The sequence below is a fragment of the Molothrus ater genome, chromosome 1, assembly GCF_012460135.2.
Source record: "Molothrus ater isolate BHLD 08-10-18 breed brown headed cowbird chromosome 1, BPBGC_Mater_1.1, whole genome shotgun sequence".
Taxonomy (NCBI): Eukaryota; Metazoa; Chordata; class Aves; order Passeriformes; family Icteridae; genus Molothrus; species Molothrus ater.
Window position 1 is genome coordinate 30,491,943 of NC_050478.2, and position 25,969 is coordinate 30,517,911.

At 38.4% G+C, this 25,969-nt stretch overlaps 1 protein-coding gene across 3 annotated transcripts in view; it reads right to left on the reverse strand.

The window, feature by feature from the left end:
- The window catches only part of SNX13 (sorting nexin 13), a 65,455-nt gene extending 42,511 nt beyond the window's left edge, over nucleotides 1–22,944 (reverse strand). For all 3 annotated transcript variants that reach the window (XM_054515348.1, XM_036406281.2, XM_054515345.1), the window contains exons 1-2: nucleotides 22,831–22,944; nucleotides 1,984–2,096 (exon numbers count right to left, since the gene is read on the reverse strand). In XM_054515348.1, the coding sequence (XP_054371323.1) occupies nucleotides 1,984–2,096; nucleotides 22,831–22,842 (125 nt within the window). In that variant the 5' untranslated portion in view covers nucleotides 22,843–22,944. The remainder of the gene's footprint in view (nucleotides 1–1,983; nucleotides 2,097–22,830) is intronic.
- Nucleotides 22,945–25,969: the final 3,025 nt, after the last annotated feature.

Here is a 25,969-nt window from a genome sequence, read left to right on the forward strand (position 1 = left end):
GTATATCAAAAAGAATAATCAGCACATTATAGGAGTTAAATGGTATAAAGAGATTGATCACATTGACACAGATACAGCATCACCATTGTCTTCCTGCACAGCTCACTGATATATTATTTAAGTGCTTAGGTCAATACAAAGACTGCGACCAGCTGTGATTCAGCATTTTCTTCTGTTAAAACTGCAAAATGGGACAGAAGCTGGACTTCTGGCTACTGGAGTCAGAAAGCTTTGACAGAGGCCACTTCTTTTTTGAACAAAATATAAAGACCTAGAAGACTGTGTGAAATTGCATAAGAACTCCAAGTTCAACAAAAAATTCAATCACAAAAAATCCATGTCCAAAATAGCTATTTTACTTCAGAGAAGTGTACAGTAAATATTATGGAAACCATTATAATCATGAACCAAAACTGAAGTTTTGCTTTCTAAATTTATATATATGATGTTATGACATATAATTGCTAATTATAAGTGCAAAAATTATGAAGTAACAATTTCTGTTTGTTTCTAACAGAAGAATGACCAAGCATTTTGTGAAACTTCAGGAGAATTAATTAAAAAAAAAAAAAAAGAAGCAGGCAAGAATAATTTAGATATAAACCCATTTGGCCTAGTTAGCACTCACAGTTCTGTGTGCTGAATGTTAAAGTGTGTCACTCTGAAAAAGATTAACAGTGTAAAAAAGGGCCAGATCACAGCCACAGCCAAGACGTATATGAAATAATGAAGTGATGACATTCTACTGCAAGGGCTTAGACTTCACATCCTATACATGTAAGTAAACACTCTGCTCCAACAGATGCACTACCACTAGATGAATTTATCCTTAACAAGATCAGTGTTTACTGACTAGCTACAAAAATGAATCAAAGCAGCCCAATAACCACAGCAAAGAGATATGAGAGCTGACTTGAGAATGAATGAGCTCAGGCACCACATGCAGTTTAATGGTGCCAAACTGTGGCTGACTTCAGACATGCTCTGAGACCCTGCTTTGACTGTTAGCTGTGAAAAACCAAACAACTGAAACTGTGCAAGAATGAAGGATAGTGTCTTAAGAAATTATTATATTCCATGTCATTTTCCATACTGCAAGTACTAAGGAAGTGGTAAGACAAAACAGCAAGCAGATGCAGTCTTGCCCTTTGGATAAACTCTGACTTTCGCCCTGGACAAACAGATAACAAAATATGCAAACCATACCTGTATCAAGACTTAACAAGATAAAAGTATTTACTTCAAGTTAGTTTTACCTTAACTAAATCCTTTTTGTAACAGACTGACTATTCTGATTTCTCAGAGATGAAATACCAAGCCTAATACAGTTGAAACCCAAGTGTAGCAGTTCTAATTCTAGCTACTACAGTCTATTACATTTTTATGAGATATACAGGAATATACATACATTCTGTATGGTATCAAATAAGAAGGTAAAAAGAATATCCCACTAAGCCATTCTAACTTGCCATTAAAAATGTTTTAATGGTTACAAGGCAAACATCATAATATACAATGTAATAATGGTGCTACTTCACATTTGCTCCCTTCCTGCCTATATAGATAACATATGAAAAGTCTACAGCTGATGAACTGATCTACTTGTTCAAAGTGTAGCATTATTTCCACACACACAGGACAACATCCACTCCCATTAATCAAGTGCCTTAGATAGGAAAATGAGATTGTGATAGAAAAGGAAACGTAAGTACTTAGAAGTACCTGGGAAAAGAACTGACACTAATAAAAAGTAGGAACTGAATTTACCACTGTTTTTATGTGAGCATTTGTCCTCTAACATCCACTAAAAATAGCTAAATTGGGATTTCAATTACAAAAATTTTGCTCATAAAGAGGTGCTCAAATGGTGAAACAGTAATTACATAAAGCCACTTCAGATGTACAGAGCAAGCTCTTTCTAACACACCCATTAAAATTTTACTTTCACAGCAAATTAAACAAAACACTAAGTAATATACTTACCCACCCACAAAGCAGAGGATATAAAATGCAAAGTAAAATATAGCGAAGGGTCCAAAAGTTACTAGAAAAAGCACAAGGCCAAGACTTCCCCATCCCCATATGGAAAGACTGGTCTGTAAACAAGAACATACAGAAAAGGAATAATTAATATTATATTCATACAACTTTAAGTCTCCAGAGCAATACTTGTACCTTCTATAATGTTGGATACATTTTAACCAGATACAAGCTCTGCTTGATGAAATAAAAAATTACCCTTGTTTTTAAGAGTATATTGCTATCAAATATGTCCCCCATTATATTGTGGGCCACTAAATCAGTTTAGCCAACATTAGAGCATTTTTCTTACAAATAATGTTCCTTATCTCTTATTTCAGATAAAACTATCATCCTTTAAGGTGCCACCTTTTTCTTTTCTATTCTCCTTTAGTGCATTTTTTTTTCTTGAGATCCCTTCCTCCTCACTTCTTCCCCTATCCCCACCGTGAGAAAAGTTCTCCACCATCTCCTAGGAAAAAGCAGACTTTGTGATAGAACAGGAAGAGACAATACAGCCTTGTTTTATACATCTAAACATGTTATTTTCTACAACCAAGCAATACTGTTTCCTCCCTAGATCAAACAAGGTGCAAGACTAAAAAGGCATCTCTTTCTCCAGTCAAGCCACAGGCGGGTCAATGAGTGCACCGAATAACTGGCACAAGTATACTTCTCCACATAAATAAAAGGGAGGGAAACTTCAGCAACTGATATCTGGGCAGTGGAAGGGAGGCAAGGGTTGTTTGAAAAGCCCATGAAGAAGTTAAAGTCAGAGCACATGTGGGACTGGTGGGATTTTGGGGGTTGATGTCTGGCATAAATGCAGCAGGAAAAGCTCCACCTGCACTGGCAGCCACCAGGAGTACAAAAAAGCAGCAAGATTCCAGTTACAGGTTATAGTGTGAGTGCATTTACATATACTCATGTATACACATACATACTTGATCTATCTATCTATCTATATAGACACATGTGTGACTGTAGATACCTGTACATACATGCATGGTAATCTGAAAAAATCAAGGCAGTGAAAACCTGACTGATCTGAGCAACAACAGTTTTTAGACCATCACAATGCTGCAATGCAGTCAACAAAGCTTATATAAATTTAATTCAATCTAGTCTCTAGTTCAATATGGAAGGCATGCTTCAGCCAAGACCCAAGAGTGTGAAACACAACGATGACAAGTATTTATAGGCCACCCAAACTGTTCCAGCTCTTAGATTCTCAATATTTTTTTCTTGGTTGCTGCTGTTGTCTAATTTACACCTTTCCTAACAGTGATCAAATGACACCCTGATGGGAACTCAGAAAACTGTGTCAACAAGTAACACCAAGAAAGTATTTAAATAAACTCGTCTTGCAGTTTGACATTTAGAAAACAAACAGAGTTTGAACACCAGATTTGCAGAGAGTCCTTTTTTAGCTTTTAATATGAAGGAGCTACAACTCATTTCTCTCAAGGAACTATTTAGATTTCATCTTTTAACTTTAGTCATAGGATTAAAAAAAAAACTTTTTCAAAAAAAAGTTTTTAAAATCCTATAGAGAATAAAAAAGAATACAAATTAAGGCTCCTATATAAAGCAGCTTTGATTATTTTTTGAGAGCAAGATAAAAAAGCAAAATCACAGCTCTGAGGAGACTTTCACAGATCTAAACTGTAATAATCAGAATTATTTAATTCTTCCTAGTTGAAAGTTTAATGGAACCTTGAGATGAAATTCTATTTTCTTCCTAGTTGAACTTTCTTAGGAGGAGATACGACTTGTACTGGCTTTGTTCTAAGTGTTTGAGGCTGGGAAAAATTAAACATACAAAAATGTAGATGAGTGTAATTAAAGTGCAGCAATTAAAAAAAATGCATTGCAAGTTATTAAATTCTCTTTAAGCTGAGGAATTGCTTCAAGAGATAATATAAACCACAAAATCCACACTACTAAAATCACAACCAAGTAGAAGACTTTGTTGTTTTGTTGATTCATATTAAGTAAATGCAGTAGATAATTGTGGCCTTCCAGTACATGAAGAGAGCCCATAAGAAAGAGAGAAACTATTCACAAGGGCATGTAGTGACAGAACAAGGGGGAATGGCTTCAAACAGAGACTAAGTTTAGATTAGATATAAGGTGATGGTGAGCACTGCTGAGTGCACTCTGGGCTGAGGCTGCCCAGAGAAGCTGTGGATGCCCCAGCCCTGAGAGTGTTCAAGGCCAGGCTGGTTGGGGCTTTGAGCAGCCTGGTCTAGCAGAAAGTATTCCTGCTACATGGCAGGTAGTTGGAACTACATGATCTTTAAGGTTCCTTCCAACCCAAACCATTCTAGGACACACTATTTTTCTAGTTGAAAAAAAGAAACAAAAAACATGGCAAATGCAAGAATTAACTAAAACATGAGATCCCATTGCACATCTACGTTCAATACAAAAAGAAGATTCAGCATATTCATACCCTCAGAAATACATTTTAAAACTTCTGCAGAGCATTACAAGCATGATAAAGAAGATATGCACACAGACGATAGCATTTAATGATGGTCTTTTTATGTCAAAAACCATTATGCTTAATCACATCATTCAAAAAAGTTTAAGTTCTAAATATGGGATAAGCACTCTAAATGACTTAATTAAACTAGATGGATGTATAGTCAGGGTTGGATGAATGCATAATTAACAAAGAAAGCTCCATAACTCTAATAAATAAAACAGTGACCTTTTGTCCTACGCTCTAGTTTTGCAATTTAGCATATGGGTACAGAGATTCAAATCTCATTTGGTATTTTAATAGGATTTCTTAAAAATCGTACAACTTGGTACACTGCAGGAAGCACAACAGATATTGGCCCAATTCTTGTATATTCTAATAAGTGCTTTATAGTCTTAAGGATTTTGAGACATTCAAAGGGATTAAATCATCAGGATGGTACCCTTTCTGCTGACTGTAAACAAAACTTTCCCTGACTCCACACATCTTGAAGGGACTTCAGCAGTAAGACTCCTAGGGAAAAAAAATGAAAACTTAAAAGTTCTTTATACATAACACCCAACTGTTTTTGAATAAAATGTTGCACAAATATGACTATACAGCTGGTCAGTATGAAAATAGTTCAGGTATTCAAATTCAAACCTCACAGCTTATTTCCAAATCCTATTTATAATGTTAATTTTTAGAAGAGTTACAGATTTAGTAAAGCTCTGTTAGTCATACTAAAGTTAGTTGCAGGGCGAATGCTTATCACCCTTGACACAAAGAACAAACCAGTCTTCTGAAGAAACGGTGTGATTGCTGGTGCTTAAGTCACAGCCATCCAGACCCTTTAAAAGAAGCCGATCTGCCCTATATTGGCAGGGCAAACTTCCAAGCTGACCCAGCATAGTGCTGTTCACTGACTTTCAAGGGATTAGGGACAGTTACCTAAAGCCTGAAGAGATACACAGGCCTTAGTGCTGTGGTAGGCATGGTTGGGTATATACTGTGTGCATACACATGGGTAAAGGATGTTTATTCCATGTCAGCAGCTGCTCCACTTCAGCAGTTTTAGCCACTTTTGCTTACCACCACTAGAGATACTCTATGTTTGTCTCACCATCATCACTTCCTAGCTTTCAAGTTTAAGAATTTGCAAAGACTTCTGCAGAATATTACCAAGGCTATATATATATATATATATATATATATATATATATATATATATATATAATGGGTTAATGCAGCATTGTGGTCACAGACAGTAATTTTCTTTCCACAGTTGGAGTTGCTTCAGCAAAATAAACTGCAGTTGAAGTACAGGGGTGTCTGTAAGCTCCAACAGTACACTGCAGAGGCTCATCAGGTGTCAGAAAACATTAAAAGGTGAAAATTCATATGTGCTTGATTCAGCTTTTACAGCTAAAAAACCAGCCACCTCAATGACATCTGCTTGTCAGTTTTTTTTTTAACTAGGTTTTGTTCATTTTCCACACTGAATGGTTTTTCCACAGTATACAGCCAAGTATTAAAAGTAGTACATAAAGAATTTGCTTTCTTATGCATATTTTCTTTTTCTTTCTTTAGTTTCTGCTTCCTAATCAAGGCAATATTTTGATGGTTAAAGCTGCATGCCATTATGGCTAGTAGTGCTGAGCTAAGACTGATTACATCACTTAACATGACTATTCAAACAGAAGTTTCTAGAAATTATTTATTCCAGAAACAAACAAAACTATGTCTTACTAAAAAGTACCTTCAACAGGTTTCTTATTTGCTTAATCCATCTGACAATCTTTCAGACCTTTGCCCCACACCCATTTTTAAGCAAGATCTTCGGTCTTGACATATCTTTCTCTAGAAATGATTCACCAAGGTAATATAAATTTGTTGTTTAGATTTGAGCTAGTGCTGTCAACTTTAGCTTGCAAGTGGCAGTGCTACCTTAGGTTTAGGGCAAAACAAGTGTTACTCCACAAGTTCAGATGACAGGTTCTTCCTAGCCCCCTCTGCCACTGAACAGAGGACAAGCATTTCCACTCATGCAGCTCTGGGTGCCACCACCCTCCTACTCCAGTGAGAAGCTCCTGTTCCAGGCATTTGTCTCTCTTCACAATTCCCACACACATTGGGTGGGAATTGTGGCTTCAAGTTTGGAGACACAGTTCGAATGCCATACAGGAAAGCAGGGCTCTGGAATCATCTGCTTGCCAATCTTATTAAAGCTGAGGCAGAAGACAATTTAAATCTTACATTAGCATCCAAAAGACTGATTCCACCTTGGAAGATTATAATTTGTGATTGTTTACACATTTAATGGTCACAACAGAATAATCTGAGCTTTGAAAGAACAGCAACATTTAAAAACAAAAACATGTTTCTTGGCTCACAATTCTTTCACTCCTTTTGATCAAATTACATTTTTCCATTAATATTTTAAAAGTTACAGTAACTGACCTGTTTCTAACAGACACTGATAAACTATCTCTTGCCGTTTGGGTAGTTTAAATTATTCGGGGTTTTGGTTTTGTTTTGTTTTTTTTTTTTTAATGCCTCTTCTGGGCTCACATTAAAAAACTTGTCAGGGATTGCATTTACAGTAGATGTCAAGTTTAATTTTGTTAATTCCACACATCTGCCTTTTAATTTGACTTCCATTTTGAGTGCAAATGGAACATGTTCACATATAAACCTTTCTATAATTAAGGTGAGTGTCACTTTTGTCAAGTGATTAAAAAGATTATTTTAGGTTTCAAATTACTGTCTCTTTCACTAGCATGACAAGTAAAATTGGAAAGCTGTACCAACCAGAGTGCTAATTTCAGTGCAATGAAATTGTTACATTACACCACTCAGAGAAATATTTAACAATTTTGAAATAAACCATTAACAACTTTGTAGTTACATTCTCCTATCTGCCAAAGTTAAAGCAATCATCTAAAATATATGTCAACATGGTTTTGACTTCTGCATATAATGATTTCCTAACAGCACTAAAGGTCTTTTTTTAACCTTTTTCTTCTTATCCTTTTGCCCTTTTCCTTCCTTAGCCCAAAAAGGCAAAGAAAAAAACACCCTCAACTCCACTCCTACTGCATACTATGGAAAAATAATTGTGGTGAATCTACACAATAACTTACTGCAGTACTCCCAAAGAAACTCTTGGGAATTAAAAAAAAATTTTAAAGGATTTTACATAGTCTATTTTGCTTTTATTGTTCTAAGTTTAGACTGTTTTGGGTTTTTTCCCAAAGAAAGCTTAAAATATACTTTAAAAATAAAGCATATAAATATACACTAAAATCTTTTAAATAAATAAAGAAGGAAATGTTAACTAATGTTAAGAGTTAAGAAGTTTGGCCAATGCAGTTTTTTCTAGATAAGTGTAGGATTCCCGCTGGTCCTTCATGGTTACAGAGGCTGGAATCTCTGCTGCAAGCAAGAGTCCATCTGTCCCCTCTCTACCTCACCTCCCCTTCTTCCCCTAACACACACTTTGGATGTCAAATGGCTTAATTACTTAACAGTTGCATTAATTCAAACACAATCATGTCTAACTGTTCTGAGTTTGGGTTTTCCTGCTGTTCCTCACACTGTGTGAAATAGCAAAGCTTTTGGGATCATTTTGCCCTACTCTCCCCTAGGCTATATTTAAGGCAGCCAACAGATTAGGCTCTAATGGATAGGTGACAATTTTTCATCTGTATTCACTATTACTGCAATTTTGCAGTTTTATTGCTGAAGCTCATTTTCAGAAGTGCAAACATTTAAATGAAAATACATGCTAACACTTTTGTTAAATATGCAACATTACACTGTGTAACTAGAAAGATTAAAAGTTATTGTGCACATTACTTAAATTTTACTATTTATCCAGAGAACAACAAATTCCCTTACTAAAACTTTACTGTTTGCAATAATCAGAATATTATTATACAACTTGTAATATAATTAAAAATAAAAACATTATGTTCCATATTTTGATACAACCGGGTTTTTTGCAAGAAAAAGACCAATTTTCTGTTTAACACTTACAGTTCTATAAGAAATGGTAAATATTTTCAGTGTCATATTTTCTTCTCAAGTGAACAGTCAAGAGTCAAGATTATTTTTTCTTCCTCTCTTACACCTGGTTTTGCCACCATTGCTCATCATTACATGAAATTCAGAAGCAAAATGTTTAATTTTGAACTGACCTTCATTTTACTACCCTTTATTTCCAGTGCTAACAGCTACTTTATTAAATAGCAGAAGTATCAGCAAGGGACAGAAAGTTTTGCTCATGTAACCTTTTCTTGAGTGGCCCAAGTACTTAACTTGCTCTGAAAAATAAAGAGGCTACCTTCACAGATACACACTCTTTCTGATAACATGCTTGCATCAAAACCCAGTCTGGATCATGTTCTAGTTAAAGGATATAGAATTTTGGTCAAATTTAAAAGAAGCACTTGAGCATCTTGGATAGCAATGGGAAATAAGAGATGCAAGCCCCAATTTCTGCTACTCTCTTGAATATAAAAGTGACATACTCAAACTCATCTTTAATACAAATTCCAAGAAAGTGATCTTTTTCCTTTGTAACAATCCATATTGACTTGTATCCAAGCTGATTTATTTATTTGGACAGAAAGCAAGGCAAAAAGATAAAAGCATTTTGGCTTCCCGTAGGTGATTGAAACAGGGCCAGGCTTGACAGGATTGCCTAAGGTGATCTAAAGTGAGAGAATAAAGTAATCCCTCTAACTCTATCTTGAATGCAAGCCAATGAGATAATCTAGACTGTTCTACATCCAGCCTCTGGATAAACAGATTATATCTACTTCAAGTTTTTCTGGTGCAAAATAGTGGCAAAGGGGAGAGAGGGGGAAGCCTCCAAAATCTTTAGCAGGTGAATAAAAGAAAGGTCTGTTCTCCTATATGGCTCAAAATAATGAGGTCACATGTGCTAAATCAAGAAACTGTTATTGAGTGTTTCATTTGTGACTACTGCTCAAGGAGCATCTTAAGCTTTTTAGTTTCCTGCAGCAAGGAGTTATCTAAAAGTTCTTTTCACCTTTTTTTTTTCCACTGCTAAAGAAACCTGATTCCACTGAAAGAACTTTAAGAATCATGAGCTTTGCTTTGAGAACAATTTCTACCACTCCAGCTTCTAATATTTATCTGTATGCAAATGTATCTGTATGTATTAAATGAGTTTCTCTCCACTAGAATCAGATCTAGTGGTTATCTCTTTATGATTCTAATAAATACATGCAGGCAGACCTCACAGATACTACAGAAACAATTGTATGGGACACATTTTTAAAAAGGTTTCTTCATACCTTAAGATCTAAGCTTTTGGAAGGTAGAGAAGAAATCTCTTTAGTTCTAAGCTGTTCTTCCATAGTAGTGGTAATTTCAACTCAGCATCCCTTCTACCAAGCAATAAGCATCTGCCTACTCCTGGAACTTAAATCTCTGTTACACTTGCCCAATTTATACCATTAATAAAAAAATCATATAAAGATTATTTATATAAACACTATTTTGCACAGAGACTTCTTTTCAAAGGCTATGCATTATTGTCTATAATCTTTACAGAGAGAACAAAGTGGAAAAGGTGGGCTACAAGAGGTGTGATGAACAATGATTACTTCTCCTAAAATAAATTCATTCTTTTTTTCTATAGAGATACCACACAATTTCATAGCAGTGGCTGTGTATAAAACAATTTCTGCAGTCTTAAATTGATAGAATCAGCTCAAAAAAGAATAAATACAAAAAAGATGCACAATGATCCAGTTTCTGCTTTGGAAAATCTTGCTACCTTTAAACAACAATCCCACTATAACAGAAATGAAGTAAAAGCACACTGTTTTTGCAAATACAGAAGTGTCAAGGACATAAAGGTACAAAATAAGACAAATTATATAAAATTTAGAACATTTTAGAACTGCACATTGCAGCAGCAGTCATTGAACTTTATTGCTTTCCTTTTTCCTAAACAACTCATCACATGCAAACAGCAGACAACACCTTCACATTTTATACTGACAAAAATACTAAGATTTTTGTTTCTATCACTTGATGAATTGCTTGAAAGCATCAATAAGCAAATAATTATTTTCAAGTAAATTCCTTAAAATCAGTAGTTTCTTCTAAACAGACTGATAAACCATACATTTCAATACATATCTGCAGGATGTGTGATTTCTTTTTTACTGAGAGTTAAACATTTTATATGTGTTTATACATATTTCACATATACACAAATATTATATATACACACACAAAATCCAGTACTGTGGTAAGTTTACTGCAGAAAGATTTAGTAATTAATTTCTGATCAACCTTTTAGTACTCTGGCTTCATCAGGCTCTAAAATTAGTCATCAAAGAGTTTTGTTAAGTTCTTTAACCCATTTGGTAATATTATGTTGCTATTTGCAGCAAAATTTTCAGCATTATTCCACTAAAGTTAACATGCAACTGCTTTGGTCGCAGTATTCTTTGACACTACATACCACAATTTAATACATCCCAAATACACAACATTCCTTATCTAGATGATAAAGTTACTTTAAAAATACTAAGCTAAAAACATAACTCTAGAATATTTTTATTAAGGACTGTACTAAATATAAAGATTGACTCTACTTGCCTTATTAGGTCAGGTTATAAATCTGAAAGAAAGAAGAAGCCAATTCACATTATCTATCTTAATTGCTAGGAATCCTCCAATAACAAACATACTCAACAAGACTAAAAATTTATTTCCACATTGTCTCTAGTCATAAAGGCTGTTGTCTCTAAATACAGTCATACCACCTATCCTTGCAGAATTATTTTGGCAAATGAAGTATTGTGGTTAAAACATTTCTATTCTTTTTACTACCCCTAAAAAAAGTTTGTTGGGGTTTTTTTTGTTTGTTTTTTTTATTTACTAAAAAGGAGGAAAAAAGCTGTAAGCAATAAGGCAGTGTTCATAAAGGAAAACCATGTTGAATTTCTCACCTGTAATGCAAAATGTCACATTTACTGAAGACAGTACTATAATTGCTATCATGGAATTAAAAAAAACCAAAACTTAACAGAAAGCCACCGTAAATGATTTCTCAAAGTGTATTGGCAGCCAAAGACCATCAGCAGGAAAGAAGGTCCAGGCCAAGAAAAAAGGAAAAATATGTGCCAGTCAGCATCACCTCAGTCCCTAAGAAGGTCATGAACAACCAAAAGATTTACCAAGTCCAAATCATGCCTGACCAACCCAAGTGGTTTCTATGATGAAACAAGTGATGCTGAGGACAAGGGTGGGGCCTTAGATGACGTGTACTTTGCCTTTAGGACAATATCCCACAGCTCCTAAATTAGCTATCACTAAATTGCTGAGGTACAGGCCAGATAAGCATATTAAAAGGTGAGTGAAAAATGCCAGATGCAAACACATGATCAGCAGTACAGAGTTCAGTGTGCAGCCAGTGACTAGGTGGGAACCTTCACGGATCAAGAGAGGACTGATGACGCCTGAGCAATGTGCGTGATGTGACACAGTGAACTCTCAGTAAAAGGGTTCACAGCATCCTTTAGTGGGCGAGCACTCATTACACTGGAGGGTTCTGAGGTGTGTCAACAGGCTGGAGAAAGGGTCTGACAGGAACCTCATCAAGTTTAACAAGAATGAGCACAGGTTGGCATCCGGGGTGTACTAACCCTGGGCCACAATACAGCCTGAGGCCCACTCTCTGTGAAGCAGCTCTGCACAAAGACACCCCAGGTGGCTGTAAGGTGAACACGAGCCAGCAGCATGCCATTGTAGCAAAGGTGGCCAACACCATTCTACCCTCTGTCAGCAGAAGTGTCACCAGCAGAGACAGCAAAGTGAACCTTCCTCTCCATTTGGAACCATTCCTCTCCACCCCTGGAGTCCTGGGTCCAGTTTTGGTCTTCCTGTTACAATACAAATCCATCTGGAAACCAACATACAAAATCCAATTCCACCATAAAGGATTTTGTGCTAAAATAAAATAAATATCTATATTATGAAGCCACATACTGGCTACACCTGCCACCAAGAGAAGGGTAGATTTAGAAAGCTTGTTAGTGCTTCCAATTAACATTCTGACCCCCTTTTATGTGACTGAGAAGTAACACCATTTTAAAGTATTACCTCCTCCCTCCTATCCCTGATGCTCACCTTTGTCTTTAAACATAAACAAGTAGTCTCTAGACTCTTACCACCAAAATAATAAAGGGCATCTACTGCCTAAACACTGGATTCTGAAGAAATAGCTACCAACAACTGTATTCACAGATTTTACTATTTTGGCAGATTTGTTTTGTTCTTTTAATTCCAAGACCTCAGTCAGTGCCAATATGGTGAACTAGTTTCAGTTTGGACACCTGCTTGCAATGATCACCCCTTCACTGTAACTGATTTCTTGTAAAAAATGTACTGATAGTTTCACAACAGTTCTTAAAACTATATAGTGCTTTTTAATCAGCATCATAATCTACAAGCTGGAAAATGAAACGGATACTAAAAATAGAACTCCAAAGATCAGAGTACACACCACAAAGAATTTGTTGTCAGTACACAAATAACAAGTAGGATCCCAAAGTGTAAATATAGTCCATTTTTAAGAAACTTAAAAACACTGACAGAATACTAGCACCTTCCTTTGAAGATCGTGATGTTACTCCACTGTTTTCTTCAAAAGTTTAAATTTTATGCAGTTCTCTGAGTGCCACAGGTTTTCTCCAGTTATATAAATAAAATACAGAAAGTCTGATACAACCACTATTCACTACAAATTCCCAGTGGTCTCTCTAAGAGTACATCTGAACTCCTACAGGGCCAAATTTTGTATGAAGCATGCTTACTGGATGAAGACAAAATAACCATGGAAACAGCTGTTATACAAAGTGACGCAAACCTTTACAAAGCTAGAGTAAGCCTAAAAACTTACTGTTCCTCTCAACTGTTTTTCTGGAGAGAATATCACACAGTTAGACAAAGTAAAGCAAGAGAAAGAGATCAGTTTGGTGTCAGCAAGTTTTCCAATAGTTCACAGTATACAAAAAATCTGCAACCTCTTTAATAAGCAGCTGATGCCTAACTCTTCACAGAATTGACAGTGCCAACACAGAAAATCAGCACTCCGATTTTGCTTTGAATCAGAGAAGGAGAAATTGTTTAAATATTACTGTCTTTTTCCAATGGGACAAATATAATGGGAATGCAATAGAAACAAACATAATCTCTCCCCTTCATGTATTTAATGTCCTCCTTTTCCAATACCTCCTCCAGTCTTTATTGTTTGCTTTACATGCTTGGTTTCCAAAGATGTTTGGCTCCCCATCCCTTTCAGGAAGGCTTGCTCACTCCATCAATCACCTTCACAGTCCTCTCTGCACTTTTGCCTTTCCCTTAACACCGTTACTGAGAAAACTGCTGTTTGTTGCCTGCACAACCCTGAGAAACTCCACAGGTTTTATTCAGTGGTTTGCTACAGAACGCTGCTGGCAGCACTGCAGGTAAGTGTAAGTAGAGTGAAGCCTCCTACGACTTCTTCCAAGACGCCTCCATGACCTCTGTCCATCTGGCCTCTCTGTGGAAGCAAAGAGCCTGTTGAGTATCCTAGATGAATCTTCTAGCCTCAAGTAGTCATCATCTTCTTTGTACAAAATCCGGGCCCAGAATCAGCACGTCAACTATTTCCTGGATATCTCCCAGGTTCACATACTACCTCTCCCACGAAGACACAGAAGAGGGAAAGGAAGTGTGAATACCTACAAATAACGTTTATATAAAGGGACAGTTTTTTGAACTTGCTGGAATACTTCATTCTCATACATAAGGGCATGGAATATTTCCAACAAATTTCAATGAATTCAGAGAGGAAGGAAACCACAGAAATGGCACATCAACTCTTGCCACTTCAAGATTATAGACTGAAACTAATTATAGACCAAACTAATTGAGTCATTTGAATATCCAGCTCCCAGGGCAAGTTTAGAGAAGATATCTAAAAACTTCAATCATTGTCACATGGCCAAGAACAAAAAAAGAAACCTAGCTGGAACTACCAAACCCTATTTGTAATTTTTTCTGGAGGCAGAAACACGTTAAGAAGTCACAGAAGGGACAGTGTTTTCAAAAGAACAGGAATTATTTTGGGTATTCACTCATTTTAGATCTGCACAGAAGGAAATGCAGACTGATACTATGCACTTCCTGAGCACCAAACCATGCAGCTGTTGATTTGGCAACTTATTCTGTGCTCCCACCCTCATATCCCTCCACAAGACTGGTTCACCAAGGCAAAAGAATTCTTCATGCAGTTGCTACTTAGCTGCTAGACCTGAAACAAGAAGCTGTCAGACCAGCTTGTGTCTGGTGGAGGGGAGAAAACCACTTAGTAGCAGCCAAACTAGATCCAGTGAAGTCAAACATGAAATGGCACTCCTAGCATCTTAAATACCTTTATGCATGGATGATATCTAAAGAAAAAATATATGGCCATCCCAGTGACAGCAGCAGGAAAACAAAAATATATAAAGAAAATAATAAAGAAGAGGGAAATACATGAGTAAAACAAAAGAACAAACAAAAGAAGAATGACACGGACAGCAAGGTGAAAGCATTCATAGACCAACCCAGGGACACAACTCTACACAGAAACAATGCAGCTACTTTTATCACTGGAAAACAAAGAAAAAACATTTGGTATAATGCATCAAAAAAACAGAAAATAAGGGAAATTAGAGTTTTGGGCAATTCTCTAGAAATCTAGAGAGAAAAATAAGAAGACTGCAAGCATCATGTTATATTTAGATTGTTAAGAGAGAAAAAATATTTCAAACAAAAAAGGTGCCAGTAAAATAAAGCACAATTAAAAGAAATAGTGATTGGCAACAGTAAACCATCATTAATTGGAGAATTAAATAAAGCAAAATATCCAATAAAGTAATTTAAGAGCTTAGAAACATTCATAGGCACATTGTTTGCTGTTGGTGTCACTATTGCTAATTCATAATCTTAAGAGTTTTTAAGAAGCTGCAGTAGAGCAACTGCCAACTGAAAAACAGACCAGTACCATTTGAAGTCCAGACCTTAAAAACAAGTTAAAGAAATAAACATTTTTTTTCAAAGTTTTAAGCACACATGCAAGTCAAGCATGAAGCACTAAAGAAGAAATTAAGTACATAGTTGTAAGACCATAAAGCAAGGTACCAGTATTAAGTGCTTGTATACACAAAGTAAGGACAAATTATTTTAAGCACACCTACTGCACTCTATTAAATTCAGAAAAAATACTGACTGTGAAGAGAAAAGCTTTGGTAAATGTGAAAATTTTATATAAAACCTTATTCTCCTAGCCTAATGTTATAAGTAAGTAACTTCTTATCAAAACAATAAAAATTATATTCACAGAAACCAATTTGTTCTCCACAAGATTTTTTAAATTTTATAGAAGAAATAAACAAGCATAAAAAGTAATTACCATTTCATTATATGTACCATCAAATTAGATTTGTAATTCAGGCATTAAATTACAAGATTTAAACTTCCACAGTATATGATTTTGCTTTACAAAGTTAATGAAATTTCCATTTGTTAGCATTATGATCAAAAATACTCATTTGAGTATATAAACTGTTAAAAAAAGTATTTTTAAATATTTTTCTTCCAAGTATGTTAAAAGAGGTTGGATACCTCAATCCCCAATAGATTTCATTAAAAATTAAGGTATCTATCAGTAACAAATATACCAAGATATACTGGGGGAGGGGGGAACAGAACTACAACCACTTGCATAGATTTTTAGAAAAAAAATAAAAATATAAATACAGATGTGATTTGAAGGACAAAGACGTCCTACAGTGAATAAGGAATATATATAATTTTTACTGATCCCATTATTTTCAAGGTATCACAAAAAATCATTACAAGGCTTCAGAAAAGTAAGCTGATGGAACAGTATGAAACACCACAGCCTTTGGGGAAACTCAACCTAAACAAAGTTTTGATTTATTGTAATGGACATGGAATGTAAAGGTTTAAGCGGGCCTCACAAAGGAGAAAAGACTCCAGACTCAGAGATATCTCAGCCTGCATCAGCCATTGTTGGAACAGCAGCAGGGCAACAAGCAAGGCCCCCTCATCTCTCCAAGTCAGGCAGTTCCAAGACCATTGTGACAATCAGCAAGACTTCAAAGCAATCACTCTTCCTACAGTAACACAGGTTGCACACTTGTTTCCCAAGGCACGTACATCACCAGATTTTCAACTCATCCATGCAGTCTGGAATGCCAAATTCTGAATAAGGGGTGACTGGGAAAACCATACACATTTGTTCCCCATTGCTTTCAGTATCACTTAAGAGGTATGTGAGAAATCATTCCAAGTCTGAGGCACTGTTTCATAATCAGCTGGACAGCTGCTGGAAGAATTTTGCTATTCTAGATTATTTTCTACTTGGCCTTGTATGAAAGCGCTGACTGGAAGAGTGGAAATGCGGGGTGCCCTACAGGATATGTAGCAATTCAAACTTCCTGCTCAAGTTCATTCCCTCATATCACAAGAGATAGCCTAACCTGCACTGCCTTAGAGGCACCAGCAGAAGTGCTGAGTAGTCATTCCCTAGAATTGCAAAAATATACTGATGAACAAGAATCTTACAATAATGACAGCTCTGAAATCAAAACATTCCAACACAAACAGATGTGATTAAAATAGAACCAGGATCACCCCCTTCCTCTAAAAAGCATGAGATTAAGGGAAGAACTGCAAAGGAATAGACATAAAAGATTAAAAAATAACATTCTAACAAAAGCAAACTGCATTTAAGCAGTTAATACTCTTCAAAGCTTGTTCCCAAACTTACGAACGCTCTTGGAAAGAAAATGCTCATAGCTCATCCTCCTACTCAGAACTCCAACCACAATGGGATACTGAATTAAGCATTTCAGACATCAATGGTACTTGTGAACTTTTAATTAGGCCATATGAGCCCTCACATGAACAAACACAGTCAGTGCTATTTCTACCTGTGAAATAAAGAAAAAGTTCTTGAAATTTAGTATTTCTAATTATCAAAAAATCCTTCCAAGTGAAGTTGAAGAAAGGACGTCATACAAGCCATCTGATGCATGAAGGGATTTAATGGGATTCAAGCCAGCAGAGATGATTTTATTTTCATCTCCTGCTGGCAACTAGTGGACTGACAAACTGGTGAGGTTCAAATCAAATTAGTCTTGTGCTCACTGTCTGAGAAAATAGGCAAAACAGCAGGACTGAAAAGATTTCAGTGTCACTGGTAAAAAAGCTTCAAAATAAACTACTGTACTAACCACCGTGGTCAAATTCCATATTCCATGCTAGGAAATCACAAATTTTTCATAACATCCCACTTGAAAAAAACTAGTTAAAAATTGGTGGGACTTTTTAAATATTTGTAAAATGTCAATGTTAGAATGTAGCAATAAATCTGGCTCACACTATTTTAAATGCAACACTGAGATCCCATCTCATTCAACACAGAACACAAAGTCAATTAACATTAGAACTTCTTCAGAAATCCATCTCTACTCTCTCAGAATTTTACAGCCATTCCTGTTTTAGAGCAATAATATTCTTTAACAGATCCTCTACACCTGTGACAGAGTAGGAATTGACTTCTTGTCCAAAACAAATGGTAGTTATAAAAGGAGTTCCCCTGGCTGAACATATCAATTATCTGTGCTTACTCACAGTACAAACAAACACACATTTCACCTCAAACTTGTAAATCACCATCATGCCATCATCATTTTGAGGTGTGATCCCATAGAAATTATGTAAACAAGGCTAGAGTGCTCTTATTCAAACTAGTCAATATGTTTACATCATGAAATAATGCCTTATTTTATTAATTCAGTAATCAGAGGATCGGGCCTAAGCTTACAATGCCTTGTACTTCTTGAAGCTTCTCTCTCACATAACTGCAAGTGCCAACTGCAACTGATTTTGCTATCATTCCAGCCTTGGTATTCTCAACCAAGCAGTGGGGAAACTTGCTAGTGAGACTGCTAAATATTAATCCTTCCACCATTGCAAATAACTTAGATACAGTATCAATGACTTCTCTTTTCTAATAATAGTAATTCTCCCAATGCTAGCTCAAAGAAAACATGCTTTGTCATCTTTGTAAGGGTGGGGAGAAGACGACAAACATATTTAAAAGAGAGATAATTCCCTAGAGTGAAACCAGACAGAGGAAATCATCACTTAGAGCTCCTTCAGCTACCTAACCCAACAAGCTATTACTATTTTTGTTCAAGTAAGGAACTTCATGCTTTTCTTCTTCCATGCTCTTTTGGGGAATGGTCCAGACTGACATTTTAGAGTTGTTGCAGAACTCTGCATTCAGTCTCAGCAGTTTAGGCCCAAGTGTACACTCTAAGAATAGTCCTGAGTGTTTAGACACTGTTTTACTAGTAGCCAGCAAAATATTTAAAAGCAAGTACTTAGGAATATATGATAACTGTTCTTTGCAAAAGGTTAGTTTTCTTAATTTTATCATTTCTCAGATACTTTCAACTGACACTTCATAAATTATAGTTATTAAAAGAGGTCTAATAGGAACAATTAGGGACAAAACACAGACCAGCTGTAGGGGAAACCTCATTGACAGAAAATACTGAAGGAGAAAGAGGCATTTTACCTCCCAAGGGCTTGCAGCTAATGCTCCAACTAGATCTCATCTAGCAAAACACTGGCACTAAAGAAAGCCCCAGCACACATGTTCCACAAAAGGACAGAAAATTTATTTATTTCAGCATCCTGGTAAATGTCTACACATCCTACTACCAGGGGAACATAGCTCAGACACATAAAGCACCAGAGCAATCTGCCACTGACATGTAACAAGGAACAGAAAAAGTTAAGGCTACAGTACATCAAGCAGTTAACTGTGTTCTGCCTCTTTCAGATCTGTACTAATATACTTTACAATGTGCTACTGTTGCAGAAGGGCTAATTCACTATTATTCTAGAGCAAGTTAAGCTGCTGAGTCAACCTCTATTCTTAAAAATCAGGCTAATTGCTTGGTTTTGCCCAGAAACAGTTCTCAATGGCTAGTAGTTAACAAAATTTAACCAAAAAAAGAAAAGGTTGTTAAACGTCTCTTATAAACAAAATGTAGATTGTTTAATGGAAAGGAAATACTACATGTAGTTAGTGAATTATCTTAATCAGTTGCAATAACAAGAAATACCAACATGTCAGAGCTCATTTAGTATGGCATATTCTTAATTGTGGATAAGAAAAAAAAGTCAAATTTCAAAAACCTTCTCAACTGTCACTAGTACTGCAACAAGTTACTCTTGCTAAGCTGAGAATTAAGTTGTCAAAAATTTAGCTGCTGATAAATTCTGAAGTCCTCCCTAAGTATCTCAAAGTAGTTTAATGAGTAGCTGGGGAGGAAAAAAAAGGAACCTACTTCTCGGCTGAGATAAAGTGCCCTCTTCAGAGACAACACAGCCTGCAAATGCAGACAGCACAGACCATCAATTTGAAAGGCATCTAAAACTTCTTGTAAATTAAGTCAAAATCCTACTGAATGTTTGGTCCATCAGAATTTAAGACACTACTGACCACCAAGAGCCAGAGCTGTAAAACACCAACTGCTTCCCAAAGCTTCTTGTCCAAAAAGACAAGAGAAAGACCATTGCAACTTGTGTCTGTCATGGCCTCTCCAGATGAGAAAGTGCTGAGGCAGTAAGTCACATGGGAACAGGCCACAGGGGCCTGGAAAGCAGAGGAGGCATCTGATGAACAAGAAAAGGGGAACAAGTGAAAAGGCACGGAATGGCCAACACAACAGACTAGGGAAATGATCATCACAGCAGGACTCTAAACACATGCCGACAGAATGCATTCAACATTACTGCAGAAATAAGTTTTATGGTGAAAAATTTGGAAATGCCATTTGCCAGTTAGGTAAAAAAATGTGTGTGCTTGGCATCCAACAGCATGGGTTTTGAATGCAACTAAAATAAGATGGGCAGAAAGGGCCAAATAAAAAACATGCAGAGTATTTTTTTTCCTAACAGGAAGTGTGATCTTCCCCTGAAATTACTGATTACAAAGTCCTAATCCTAACTGCATTCACACAAAACTGAAACGAATCTGCTGGGGTCTGCATATACCAATACAGTCAAAGGATGTAGGAAACTGACCTTGAAAAACTCAACATTATGTTACTGCATGATAACAATACATGCAAAAACCAATCTGCCCTTCCTTCATTCTTAAACATATTTAAGAAAAAATATTTTCTTTATTGGTAAGTTATAGAACTAGCAGTTATAGTAGGGGAAGTGGATCTAAATTTTGATGACTAAAAACAAAATTACAGTGATTCTGGCCACTCTAGACAGTAACAAAATTGAAAAGGCCATAAATATCCAGCACAAAAACTAGCGCAGTTTTTGTTTCTAATGTCAGTTCACCCTACAGTCAATCCCAGTTTTCATACAGAAAGAAACCATAAAGCAGTAGACTTGAAACAATATGCATATTCCTCCAAAGTGTGGTACGGGTTCATGGGTGCAACTGTGCACAGCTTCCCCAGGCTGTTGTAGCTACCAAGTCATCATTGGAACACCCAGAAAAGCTCACAGGGAAAAGACTCCTCCAGTCCACCTTAGGTGGGCATTTCTGACAGCCTGAAGAACTCCCCACAACTGCTTTTCAGGCAGGCAAGGCCTGAACTTTTGCTAGACTCCCTTAATATTTAAATTCATCTCAAGACTGGAACACTTCACCTTGAAGCATCTACAAGCAACATATGTACAGGAACTAGAAGAAGGGAACATCAGAACCCTCTCCTCCTTGACACCAAGGATAAGTGTCGTAACTGGTCATCACACATGAAATCACTGAGCTTTATCTCAAAAAGCCAATGGATTGTCATCCACACTGCTATTCACAGAATTTCAACACTGTTAAAAAAAAAGAAAATTCAGTTCCAAGATAACATGTCTTGGACGGCACACACAGCCACCACCAAAAGGAACAAACAGTCCAGTAGGAGGCACCAACCCAGAACGTTCTATGCTGCCCTTAAAATAATCTAAATTACTATGGCTAAGAGTCATAGACATCATACTCACCAACTCTCTTTAATGCAGCTTATTAATCCTGACCACCTACCAAATACCCTCAATTCAAAAATAGGTCATATATTTTTACAGGTTTAACTCATTCTGCAAATTTTACCCTCCTGGGGATATCTGGCTCTACAGAACTGCTTTCAGAGCACCCTAAAACTTTGAACTGATGCAAATTAAAACATGGAACTACACTGCTTAATATCATTCAGGAAAGTAAAGCTGAAAGGTTCAGGTGTTGGAAAGCAAGCCTTTACCCTGCAAGACTTAAGACAACTCACTTTTGGATGAATAACCTCCAATGTAGAATAACATGACAAACATAAAACATGGGTATCAGAGTCATTGTAGTGCAGAAGTATCTGCACTCAGGACACCTTGCTGACATTAAAAATAGAAAATCAATTGCTCTTTGTAGACAAAACAGAATACGGGTAAAGTCTAATTTCCAGTAACTGGAAAGCACTGCCAGATTCCACCTTTTAGAATGCCTTTGGACATAGCAGACATTTATAGCCCACGCTGATCCTCAAATACCTGCCTGCCTCACAGCCCAGCTGCTTCGGGACAGAAACCCTCCACCAGGCAGAGGTGAACCGGGGCACGCAACTTCTAAGGATTACCTACTGACACAAACTCCTGCAAGCACAGCCGAACCGCTCCGCTTAAGCCCTCCAAGAAAACAAACACGGAGCCTTTACGAAGCCACCGCGGAGAAGGAGGCCAGAGGGGCTGAAGCCGGAGCGGGGCCCAGGCGGGGGCACCTCCCCGGCGCGGCCCAGGGCCGAGGCGGGCTCCCCCTCACCAGGTGCGCTGCGCTCCGCTCCTTCAGACACGGGCCCGCCGCGGGGGCGCGGCCCCGCGGGCCCTCTCCGGGCAGCGCAGCCCGGCCGTCTGCGGACCGCGTCGGAACACGGACCGGGCCCAGCCGCCGCACGGAGCGGGCACGGCGGACCGGGCTCTGCCGGGGAGCCAGAGCGCCCCGCTCCCGTGCCGCCCTGCCGGGACAGGACGGAGGCTGATAAGAGGGGCCCGGCGCTGCCCTGGGCGAGCCGGCCAGCGGCTCTGCCCTCCGCGGCCAAGGGGAAAACTGCCAGCCGCCGAGACAACTCGGAGGCCCCGGCGGAGGGCTGAGCCACGGCGCTGAGCGCCCGGGCGGACAGCGAGCCACTCCCCGAGCTCCCGCACCTCCTCGGCAGCGCTCTTACCTCTGTTAACATTATTACCCCGCTGCGCTGCGGCGGCGCCTCGGCGGCTCTAGCCCCGCAGCATGGTGAAGCCTGGCGGCCGCGCGGAAAGCTACCCCGCACCCCGCGGGGAGGGGAGGCGAGGCGAGCGCCGCCAGCCCCCGCCGCCGCCCCGCTCAGCGCCGGCCCGCCGGCCCCGGCCCCGCTGCCGCCCTCGCAGCCCGGTCCGGAGCGGCCGCCATCTTGGGACGGCTACGTGCGCCGCCGCCCCGCCCCGCCCGCCCAGCGGGGCCGCGGGACCGCCCCTGCCGGGGCCGGCGCTCCGCTCCGCTCCGCTCCGCGCCCGGCCCGGCCTGGCCCGCGCTGCGCCTGCCCGGCGCCAGCGGCACCGCCACCACCGGCCCTTGGCGGGGTCCGGCCGCAAGGCACGGAGCTCGAAACTGCGGGTCGGGTTTTTTTCCCTCTCTCCCTTGGTGTGACCTGTCTTAGAGCTCTTCGGTGTCAGGCAACTGTGCTGCGGACGCTAATCGAAATATTTTGTTAAATTTCTGACCAAGCAGCGCATCTCTCATCCCCCAGTGACGTGTGCGGCGCTGCGCGTCTTTCCCTGTTCTAGATGCTAAGGAAGAGCGCATGTCTTATCTAGAGCACAAGTCCTTTGGGAAGCGGCTGAGGGAGCTGGGGTTGTTTAGCCTGGAGAAAAGGAGAGTCAGGGGTGACCTTATTGCTCTCTACAAGTGCCTGAAAGGAGGCTGTAACCCGGCCGGGGTCTCTTCTCCCAGGCAACCAGCGACAGGGCGGGAGGACACAGTCTTGAGCTGCACCAGGGGAGGTTTAGGTTGGATATTCGGAAGAATTTCTTCTCGAACGTGTGCTTAGGTGTTGGAGTGGGCCGCCCAGGGAGGTGGTGGAGTCACTGTTCCTGGAGGTATTTAAGGAAAGGCTGGATGTGGCACTCGGTGTCATGGTCTACTGGATCGATCGTTTAGACTCGACGATCTCAGGTCTTTTCCAAGCTCAATGATTTTGTGAAAGAAATTTATATAGCCTGTTACCTACTCTATTGTTAAGTAATGGCACAAAGTATGGAACAGAAACACATCTCCTCAGAAACAGAGCCATGTCTGCCCCGACTCAGAGAACACTGGGGTGATGTGTCCCCACAGCTTAGTATTTGAATACACAGAAATATTCCTGTCTGAAACTTGCTCTTCCTTTAAGCACGGTCCTGTGGGCTTTTCTTTGTGTGCTTGCTTTTTCACTAGACTTTGGGTAACACAGTTAACCTTAGGTGCATTAGGAGAGTAGGAGCAAGATGGGATTTTTTTCCTGCATTGCCAGTAACAACATGCACACCAAAGAAATAGTAATGGTTTGCAGGAAAGATGGAGGAAAAACAACACTACTATTTTAATGTGAAGAAAACCAACCTTCTTCAATTACAGTGTTTTTTCTCCCGCAATAAAAGCAGAATGTGTTTTCTTGTAGAAATGTGAAGGGTATTAAGCAGTTCTTAAGGCTGATGGGTTTTGCAGAAGTTCTGTAATTTTCCCAGGTATTGTTAAATACTTAACATTTCAAGGTTGACCACTTCTTAGTTTTATTTGTGAGTATTACGGAGTTTCATTTTTACTCATACAGCTGTTTTTTCCCTGTTAGAGACCCATTTGTTAGTCATGTGAAGCAAAAAGAGAAAACTCTTGATACTAATAATTGTTTATTTGCCTTTTATAAATAATAAAAATAATAATTTTTCTAAGTGTCTAATAAGCTTTTTACTTCAGAGTCTGTAATTTTGAATGTTTCATGTTAGCAGTACTCTTTCCCCCAAGCTGATCCCTCAGGGAAAATCCAAGTCTTACAGCACACACAACTCTACTTTAAACCATAGGCTTGGCAATAACAGCGCCATGCCGAGATCTTGCACATGGTATTTCACCACCTTGATAAATTAAAAATTGTTCAAAACCATTGAGAAATGGGAGTTGTGAAATACAAATTCCAGTGTATTTCTTTGGTCCCCTAAAATTGTGTAGGTGCTTATTTGGCTGATGTATATGTACACAACTAGTATCCATATTTGTGGCTTTTACTGTGCTTCAAGTCAAGCAAATAATGCCCTGTGCTCACATCTGTGCTACTGGAGATCCTGAAGGTACCCATGAAATAGAAGAGTGATCAGTAAATGATCAGTAGTGTGTAATTATGAAAAAACTTCAGTGCATACTTAGGTAGCAGGAAATAGAATGAAAATACTTAAAGCACCTACTGCTTGACGTGTCATTGAGTCAATAAATATGTCCTTTGGGCAAGGCACAGTATCATAAACTGATAAAATAAATTACCTATTTCATAAAATGTAAGGGTTAAGCAGGATGTAAAAAATCTCATTATATTGATGAAAAATAAATAATAGTGATTGAACCAAGGTAATAGCCTAGAAAAACAAACTTTCTAGGCACTGTATCTCTTTACCTTGTGCATTTAGGTATAGCAGTTCAGGTTTTCAAAATAAATAATCCCTTTTGAAAACTTACTGCAAGGATGTATATATCCTGAGTGCGCTGATGGAAAAGAAGAGCAAATCTTACACAAATCTCCCAGCAAAATGAAGTCCTAATTAATACTTTGTACTTGATTTTGCCCCTACTTCTGCTTGGAATTTGGCAGCCCAACAGCATAATAGTCTGGGAAGCACCTTCTGTTCTTGCACTGCTGGAATAAACCTTCCAGTACTTCTGCTGAAAACTGTTATCTGATTTAACAGCAATCAGCACAACCTTAATACTGTTCCAAATTGTTACTAATGCTAGAATCCATTGTTCTAATTTTTGGTCAATACATCTCAACTTCAAAAGGGAAAGGCAGTGTGAAATTGCAACAGCAAGGAGTGAGGCTGTGAGGAAGGACTGAACCACATAGACTCAAGGCAGATGAAGAAGCAGCCTTATAAAGGAGAGGTGAGAAGGAGCAGCAGCTTAGAACAGGATGATATCAGGGAATTCTTGAAAAACTGCTGGGATGAAGAGAAAACAAACGAGCAGTTATGTTGCCAGTTCCCATTCTTATAATAAACTGAAAAAATGTACCTTTTTTTTTTCCTTAGGAAGGAGGGTGTTTCTAAATTAGTGTGAGCAGGTCTAGAAATGAAGCTTCAACA